Here is a 9706-nt window from a genome sequence, read left to right on the forward strand (position 1 = left end):
CAAGAACATCCCTTCAAGCTGTGTCATTTATCCATGCATAACTACTCTCGATTCACTCTTATAATTTGCACTCTCTTCCTTGCTTGATAGACATTTCTCATGTCTCCAATGTCCCCTTTATCCCATCCATCCACCTCACTCTTAGTCATCCTCTCAAGTTCACTCCATCCACTTGTACACATTTTTATTTGTCTTTCTTTATTTTTTCCATATGCACAAACATATTGGTATATGTAAGTACAAGCAACCTCAGCACACTTTAATCTACCCTATTTGACAGCTCTCATTTTATTCTTGCTCTCTACCTCACCACCACATATCGTAGGATTCATCCTCACAACACATATCATACTTCTCAGACACTTACATTAAACATATTTAGGCTCTTCCTCTCGTCTCCTTCAAACTCTTAGTCTCCATTCCATACAGTACCATTGGCACAATCACCCCTTCATGTAATCTTCTCTATGTGTTCATCCCTAGATACTTATTTCTTGTTATTTTTTTCATTTATTTGCCTCCTTTATTCTATTTTTTCACCCCCACTCTCCCTTCCACCACCATTTGTGACCCCAAATACTTAAAACTGTCCAACTTCAACCTCGTGCCCTTCAGACTCCCATCTTACCTAACACCATAATCATTCCTTGTGCATCTTATCACTTTATTTTTGCTCACATATAGTTTCAACTTTATTCTCTCACAAACCCTTTCAAATTCTGCCATTAGCTGCTACTGTCTGTCATTAGACTCAATTACCAGCTCAGCACATCCCTAAGAATACATACAAACATATACATACAACAAAGGCTTCTTCCCCCTTACAAGGGAAGTAGCCAAAAAACAAAGGCATAAAAACCATTCCCACCCATTACATCCCTAATACACTGCACTCCCCTCCACCCTCTACCCTCCCTCTTATCTTGGCACCTCCTGGATGACGGGTCATCCCTGTATCTTGTCCAGTGCCCTGGGTCAGAAGCAGTGTTGCAAGATACAGCACATTCACAGCAAGGTCGCTTCATTAAATTGGCGACCCCCCTTGCAGAAAATGAGAAGACGGGGAGAAATCCCTTCGGGCTGCGTCAAATTTTTCTCACACATACTACCTCACCCCCCATCCCCCCACCCATTCCTCCTCATGTATCACATCATCCATATGCAATCATTTTCCATTCACCCCTGTCTTCTGTCCTCTCCTATCCTTCCTCAACAGACATTCCCCTCTTCCCCAAAGCCCCTTTCACCCCATCTATCCATCTCATCCTTGGTCGCCCCCTCATGTTCACTCCCTCCACATATGCCTTCCATACCTCTTTTACTAATCTTTCTTCACTCATTCTTTCCATGTGTCCAAACCATACCAATACTCTCTCATCCATCCTATCTCCCAACTCCCTTACCACCCCTGTTCTTCTCCTCACCTCCTCATTTCTCACTCTATTCAGTGTAGTAACCCTCATCGTACTTCTCAGACACCTCATCTCAAACACATTCAATCTCCTTCTCTCTTCCTCTCTTATGTTCCATGTTTCTGCCCCATACAGTGCTGTTGGCACAATCACTCCTTCATACAATCTCCTCTTAGCCTCCATTCCCAAATGTCTATTCCTCATTACACTTTTTAATCCACCAAGGCATTTACTCGCTTCTCTCAATCTACATTCTACCTCCACCTCCACTCCTCCCTTTCCTGCCACATTCGCACCCAAGTATCTAAAACTATCCGCTTCCTCTAGTCGCTCTCCCTTAATGCTCACTTCCAGTTTGCTGCCACTTTCACCTCTTGTACATCTCATAACCTTACTTTTACCCACATTTATCTTCAACTTCCTTCTTTCACACACTCTCCCAATCTCTGTCACCAACTTCCTCAATCCCTCCTCTGATCCTGCTACAAGTTCAGTGTCGTCTGCAAACAACAGCTGGCTCACCTCTCAGTTTTTCTCCATTTTCTTTAACCATCTCCAATCTCTGACCCATCACCCTTGCATTTACCTCTTGCACCAGCCCATCCATGTATAAGAATACAAACTGGAACAAACTGAAAGAGGAAACAGCCAGTGCCAAAACTATACATGACTTAAAGAAAAAACTGGATGCAGAAAGATACAATAGCGGGTCACTACGAACATAGCTCTCTTCCCACAAAATATAACTAGGTAAATACATAGCATCAAATGTTATATTACAAATTTTAATCCAGAGATGAAGATCAGAGAGGATTATCTTCCTGCCACCCACTTCCAAGGTTCATCAATGCTTACACTTCCTGCTGCATTCATGCAGTACAGAGAATTTTACAATTTTTTTCTGTGATTTGTGGGCAATCCCAGTGGCTCTGGATGGAACCTAAAGCCCATGGATCAGACAGCAGATTGGTCATTGTAGCAGGGAATGGAAGAGTTAGGGTGGAGGTAAACAGTAGTGAAGGAGCAAGTTTTAGGGGCATGAAAAGTGTCATGAGAAACAGGTATCCAGGATGGATGCAAAAAGGAGACTATATGCAGGGATGGTTGTGCCTACAACACTGCATTGGGCAGAGACTTGGAATGTAAAGGAAGCAGAAAGGATACATTTAAAATTGTTTGAGAAGTGTTTGAGAAATATGGTAGCATATAGATCTGTCTGCAAACCAATGACTTCTTCCCACTTGTAAGAAAGGTAGTCATTAGATTTATAGATGTAAGTGTTATTACCATCATCTGTGTGTTAATCAATATATTTTTCAACTTGTAAATGATAGGAGAAACTTTCCCTTGAGTTGAATCAGATCAACAGGAAATTGGCAAAATGCACATACATACATATACCAAGGCTTTTTCTCCCTTATAAGGGAGGTAGCCAAAAAGGAAAAGGCATAAAATCATTCCCACCCATTCCATCCCTGAATACACTCCACACCCTTCCACCCTCCCTCTCATCTTAGCACCTCCTGGATGACGGGTCATCCCTGCACCTTGTCCACTGCCCTGGGTCAGAAGCAGTGTTGCAAGACACAGCAAGGCCACTTCATTAAATCGGCGACCCCCCCCTCTCTGTCCCTCCATGCATAAAGGAGAAGATGGGGAGAAATCCCTTTGGGCTGCGTCAAATTTTGCTCATACATACTACCTCACCCCCCATCCCCCCACCCATTCCACCTCATGCATCACAACATCATCCATATACAACCATTCTCCATTCACCCCTATCTTCTATCCTCTCCCGTCCTTTCTCAACAGACATTCCCCTCTTCCCCAAAGTCCCTTTCATCCCATCCATCCACCTCATCCTAGGACATCCCTTCATGTTCACTCCCTCCACATCTGCCTTCTATACCTCTTTTACTAGTCTTTCTTTACTCATTCTTTCCATGTGTCCAAACCATCCTAATACTCTTTCATCAACCCTATCTCCCAACCCCCTTTCCACCCTTGTTCTCCTCCTCACCTCCTCATTTCTCACTGTATCCAGCATAGTAACTCCCATCATACTTCTCAGACACCTCATCTCAAACACATTCAATCTCCTCTCTTCCTCTCTTATGTTCCATGTTTCTGCCCCATACAGTGCTGTTGGCACAATCACTCCTTCATATAGTCTCCTCTTAGCCTCCATTCCCAAATGTCTATTCCCCATTACACTTTTTAATCCACCAAGGCATTTACTTGCTTCTCTCAATCTACATTCTACCTCCACCTTCACTCCACCTTTTACTGCTACATTTGCACCCAAGTATCTAAAACTATCCACTTCCTCCAGTCGCTCTCCCTTAATGCTCACTTCCAGACTACTGCCACTTTCACCCCTTGTACATCTCATCACCTTACTTTTACCAACATTTATCTTCAGCTTTCTTCTATCACACACTCTCCCAAACTCTGTCATCAACTTCCTCAATCCCTCCTCCAATCCTGCCACAAGTGCAGTGTTGTCCGCAAACAACAGCTGGCTCACCTCCCACTTTTCTCCATTTTCTTTAACCATCTCCAATCCCTGACCCACTACCCTTGCATTTACCTCTCACACTACCCCATCCATGTATAAGTTGAACAGCCAGGGCGACATAACACATCCTTGACGAAGTCCCACCTTTACCTCGAACCACTCACTCTCTCCATTTCTAATCCTGACACAAGCTGTACTACTCTCATGAAAACTCTTGACAGCTCCTAGAAGCTTTCCTCCTATCCCGTATATCCGCAAAACCTCCCACAGTGCCTTTCTGTCTACCCTATCGTAAGCCTTTTCCAGATCCATAAAGGCCCAAAAAACATCCTTCCCCTTTCCTATAGCTTTCTCACATATCTGTCTTACCACAAAAATCTAATCTACACAACCTCTACCCGTCCTAAATCCACACTGTTCCTCACCAATTACTCCCTCTGTTCCTCTCCTAATCCTCTCAATCAAGATCCTCCCATAAGCCTTCCCAACTACAATTAAGAAGCTAATCCCTCTGAAACTAGTACACTCACACTTGGTCCCTTTTCCCTTGTAAAGTGGAACTATACAGGCACTCCTCCAGTCCTCCGGCACTCTACCCTCTCTCCAGCAAACATTAAATAATCATCACAATACCTCCTTTTTTTTTTAAGATATTCTGCTTGGCATCTATCCAGACCAGGTGCCTTACCTGCTTTCATCATCTTAACAACTGCCTTCACTTCATCCTTCCTTATTTCTCCTCCATTTTCCTCACTCATCACAGTCATTTTCTTAGCATTTCCCACTGGAGCTATCTTTTCTCCCTATCCTCCTTCACATTTAGCAACGCCCTAAAATGTTCTTCCCATCTTCCCCTTACTGCCTTCTCATCCATTATCATATCTCCATCTGCACCTTTTACCTTTTCTTCTCTACTTGATTCACCTCCTCTTCCTCTTAATTTCTTTTCAAAACATCTTTTTATTACTTTCAAAATTTTCTGTCATACTCTTACCCCATTTCACATCTGCTCTCCTCTTTGCCTCCTTTACCTTTTGCTTTACTTCTCTTTTCTTTTCTCTGTATCTCTCATATGACTCTCGTCCTATTTTGTAACCAATCTGTGAAGGCTCGCTTCTTCTCTTCTACAACCTTCTGTTTCTTCATCCCACCATTCACTACCCTTTCTTTTATTTCCTCCTGTCCTTCTTGTTCCACACACCATCTTTGCACACTTTGTTACTCCCTCCTTGAACCATTCCCATTCCTCCTCCACACCTAGTTTTACTCTATCCTTCACTCCTTCCCACTCCCCCGTGGCAAAATAGAATATATAAAAATGAATAGCCCCATCTGCATGTTTTGTCTTTTCTTTATGTATGAATATGTACTTTAGTCTCCATTAATCAACGAGGCCATTGCCCCAGGAAATTGGCAAAATAGAATATATAAAAATGAATAGCCCCATTTGTATGTTTTGTCTTATTTCTTTATGTATGAGTATGTACTTTAGTTTCCATCAGTTTATCAATCTGTTGCCTCAGGGCTATCTTGCAAGAGACCCAGTACTCCCAGGTAACCAGCCATTTCCATGAGGCAGGCCCATAAGTCTCTCAGGGAAGAAATACTAAGTTGTTGTCTAGGGATTATTAGTGTGGGCCATTGTAGGATGAGTTTTTCAATATCCTCTATATGGTGGGTGCATCTAGTGCAGTTGGATTCTGTGGCCTTGCTTATTCTATGTTGATACTGAGTGATTATAGAATTGTGTATCTCTGACATAACTGGACTTTTTTCTAGGTCAAGCAGCTGTGATGCGAGAACTCTCATCCCTTCCAATCTCTCAAGACACACTGCGTGTTAAACATCTCTACAAGGAGCTGGAAGCAAAGCTGGCTCAAATTGAGGACGGGATTAGGATCTTTTCACAACCTAAAGTCTATGTGATGAATGATGGTTGATGATTCTTGTTATGGGAGTTGATGACTGGAGTGCAGTGTTTCCCAGTCTCTTGTGATCATGAACTGAAATATATTTTTCCCTAACTCTGATGACCCAGAATGTTGGTAAAGGCAGTTTTGATAATTTCAGTGATATAAGTAGTACAGTGAATAATAGAAATAGTTGTTATACAATATGACATGAATTTGAAAAAAATACTACAAATAATTCACAGAATATATGCCTTAAAAGGTTATGTCTCTAGAGTATGGGATCACTGCTGATGTGCCTCCTTCGGTGGACTCTTTCGTATTGAAACTTTTGCTTCTCAGGCCTCTATGTTGAAAGAGTCAAGAAATTTACTGATGGTGCTAGTGACTGGTTCAAGTATTGCTGTTAGTGTTAAAGGAGAAGTTATTCTGGAAGGTGGGTTTCCACATCTAATCTCTGGAAGTGCTGATATGAACAAAAAGGGATTTGCAACTAATTTTTCTTTTTATGTGTTTGTTATAAAAAAAAAGAAAATATTGTCTTAAAAATGCTATACTCACAATTAACCCTTTTGATGTACAGGGGATTTCCCTCCGATGAATAGTCATTGTTGGCCAGAATGAAGGTACGAGAAATCAGTTGCAGTGAAAGGGTTAATTGAAACAGATTTAGTCCTCCTGCACAGAGTTTCCCTTTGGCTGACTGAAATGGGGTTGTGGCAGCTGAAACAAATCCACAAGATGACAATAACAGCAAAAGGTTTGAATTGTTTTTATATAATGTAAAATAGTAACTTGCAACTCCATGGATGCAAATGTAATGCAGGATTTCTATTTTTGTACATATTCTTTAAGAAGTCTTTTTAATTGTGTAACGGAGAAAGATAATTGTGTAAAAAGATTTTGACAAAGATTATTGATTATTATGGATAAGTGAAGTGAAAGTTGCATTCAGAACCTGGTGAAGAGATAGAGAAATATACTGTTTGGTAATAATAGATTTTTTCTTTATAATGAAAGTTGTATGTTCTTGTATCCAGGAGGTTGTGAAAAGAATGACATATCTTTGAAAAATGAGTTTCTTCTTTTTTCTTCTTTTTTTCCTTTTTGTTCTATTACTCTTCTTGAAGGGATGTTGTTAAAAATGTGACATACTAGAATAGCATGTATAATAACAATATATATTGTTTTGATGACTAAAATTATGTATTGTGTCCAGTAGGTTATAAAAGATAATGACTTCCTTTTGAAAAATCACTCTCTTCATCCTAGCCCCTACCTCTTTTTTATTTTATTTTAATTTATTTTTTCTTCTTCCTCTTCTTTGTCCTCCTCCTCCTCCTACCTCCTCCTCCTCCTCTTCAGGAGATTAAAAAGTGTAATGAGAAATAACCATTTGGAGATGGATGCTAAGAGGAGATTGTATGGAGTGATTGTGCCGACAGCACTGTATATGGTAGGAAAATGGAACATAAGAGAGGAGGAGTTTGAATATTTTTGAGATAAGGTGCCTTAGAAGTATTATAGGGATTACTAGGCTGGATAGAGTGAGAAATGAGGAGGTGAGGAGGAGCGTGGGAATTGAAAGGGAGTTGGGAGATGGGGTTGATGAAAGAGTATTGGGATGGTTTGGACACATAGAATGAATGAGTGAAGAAAGACTAGTGAAGGATGTGTGGAAGGCAGAGGTGGAAGGAGTGAACATGAAGGAGTGACCAAGGATGAGATGGATGGATGGGGTAAAATGGGCATTGGGAAAGAGGGGAATGTCTGTTGAGGAAGGATGGGAGAAGACAGAAGATAGGGATGAATGGAGAATGGTTGTATATGGATGATGCTGTGATGTATGGAAGGGAGTGGGTTGGGGTGGGGGAATGTGTGTGAATGATATTTTGATGCAGCCCGAAGGGATTTCTCCCCATCTCTTTTTCTGGATGAGGGGATGGAGAGTGGGCTGTTGCCAATTAAATGAAGTAGCCTTGCTATGGATATGCTGTGTCTTGCTACACTGCTTTTGACCCAGGGCATTGGGCAAGATGCAGGGGTGACCCATCATCCAGGAGGAGCAAAGATAAGAGGAAGGGAGGGGGATGAATGGGAGTGGAGTATGTAGGGATGGAATGGGTGGGAGTGGATTTTATGCCTTTGTTTTTTTGCTACCTCCCTGGTAAGGGGGAAATAGCCATTGGTATATGTATTTATGTATTATTACCATTACCATCATCATGCAGGAGAAGCCATGATAAGAGGGAAGGAAGAAGGTGGATGGGAGTGGAATATATGGGGACAGAATGGGTGGGAGTGTTTTTATGCCCCCCTGTGGTGGGGGGAAAAGAATGCTGCCACCAAGTATTCCCACTTGGATCGTAAGAGGCGAGAAAAACGGGACAGGGATTGGGACCAGGCATCCTTCTCCCTGTAGCCCCACAGGGGACATTCCTAAAAAAGTAAAGGCGTAAGAGGGTCTAGGAGTTTTCCAACCAGCACCCTAAGGTTTGGGTCTTTTAATGTGCGTGAATGTGGTGCAGATGAGAGTAAAAGGGAAGAGATAGGTAGTATGTTTGTGAGAAGAAAGATGGATGTGTTGGCTTTGAGTGAAACTAAGTTGAGAGGGAAGGGCGAGTGTGAGTTTGGCAGTGTAGTTGGGAGGTTCTCAGGAGTGAAGAGAGGGCGAGGGAGAGAAGGGATGACTATACTAGTAAGTAAAGAGATAGGTAAACGTGTAGTAGAGTGGAAGGTTTCTTCAAGAATAATGTGGATGAAGGTGATACTGGGAAAGGAGATGTGGGTTTTTGTAAGTGCACATGGGCCTGGTAGTGAGAAGAGTGTAGAAGAAAGGGAGGCTTTTTGGATAGATTTAAATGAATGCATAGAGGGATTAGGGAGGAATGTCAATGTAGTAGTTTTGGGAGACCTTAATGCTAGGGTAGGAAATGAACCAGTTAACAGAGTGGTTGGGAAATGTGGAGTTCTAGGAAAGAATTGTAGTGGAGAGTTGGTGGTGGAGATGTGTCTAGAGAGTTGATGATAGCAAATACAGTGTTTAGGAAGAAAGTCAAGCATAAGTACACATGGGAAAGGGTGGTAGATAGAGCGTAAATGGACTATGTAGTGGTAGATAGGAGTATAATAGGAAGAGTTAAGGATGTACATGTGCGAAGGGGAGAGATTGGGGGAATATCAGATCATTTTTTGGTGGAAGGTAAGTTGAGAGTGGAGGATAGATGGAGAAAGAGGAAAAGGACAAAAGGTAGGGAGGTGCTTAGAGTGAACTCTTTAAATGAAAAGGAGAAGGAGAACAAGAAGAAGCTGAGAGAGGAGTGGGAAGGAGTGAAGGATAGAGTAGAGCTAGGAGTGGAGGAGGAATGGGGATGATTCAAGGAGGGAGTCACAAAGTGTGCAAAGATGGTGTGTGGAACAAGAAGGATTGGGGTAAATAGAAGGAAGGGTAGTGAATGGTGGGATGAGGAAACAAAGAAGGTTGTAGAAGAGAAGAAGTGAGCTTTCACAGATTGGTTACAAAATAGGATGAGGGAGTCATATGAGAAGTACAAAGAAAAGAGAAGAGAAGTAAAGCAAAAGGTAAAGGAGGCAAAGAGGAGAGCAGATGTGAAATGGGGTAAGAGTATAACAGAAAATTTTGAAAGTAATAAAAAGATGCTTTGGAAAGAAATTAAGAGAGGAAGAGGAGGTGAATCAAGTAGAGAAGAAAAGGTAAAAGGTGCAGATGGAGAGATGATAATGGAAGAGAAGGCAGTAAGGGGAAGATGGCCAGAGTATTTTAGGGAGTCGTTAAATGTGAAGGAGGATAGGGAGAGAAAGATAGTTGCAGTGGGAAGTGCTGAGAAAATGATAGTGATGAGTGA

At 41.8% G+C, this 9706-nt stretch overlaps 1 protein-coding gene across 2 annotated transcripts in view; it reads left to right on the plus strand.

Moving 5' to 3' along the window:
- LOC143025457 (uncharacterized) overlaps positions 1-6917 on the plus strand; it is a 43686-nt gene extending 36769 nt beyond the window's left edge. For both annotated transcript variants that reach the window (XM_076185147.1, XM_076185148.1), the window contains one exon: positions 5710-6917. In XM_076185147.1, coding sequence (XP_076041262.1) covers positions 5710-5870 — 161 coding nt within the window. In that variant the 3' untranslated portion in view covers positions 5871-6917. The remainder of the gene's footprint in view (positions 1-5709) is intronic.
- The last annotated feature ends 2789 nt before the right edge of the window (positions 6918-9706 follow it).

The sequence above is a fragment of the Oratosquilla oratoria genome, chromosome 5, assembly GCF_046742065.1.
Source record: "Oratosquilla oratoria isolate Oo_2021 chromosome 5, ASM4674206v1, whole genome shotgun sequence".
Classification (NCBI taxonomy): Eukaryota; Metazoa; Arthropoda; class Malacostraca; order Stomatopoda; family Squillidae; genus Oratosquilla; species Oratosquilla oratoria.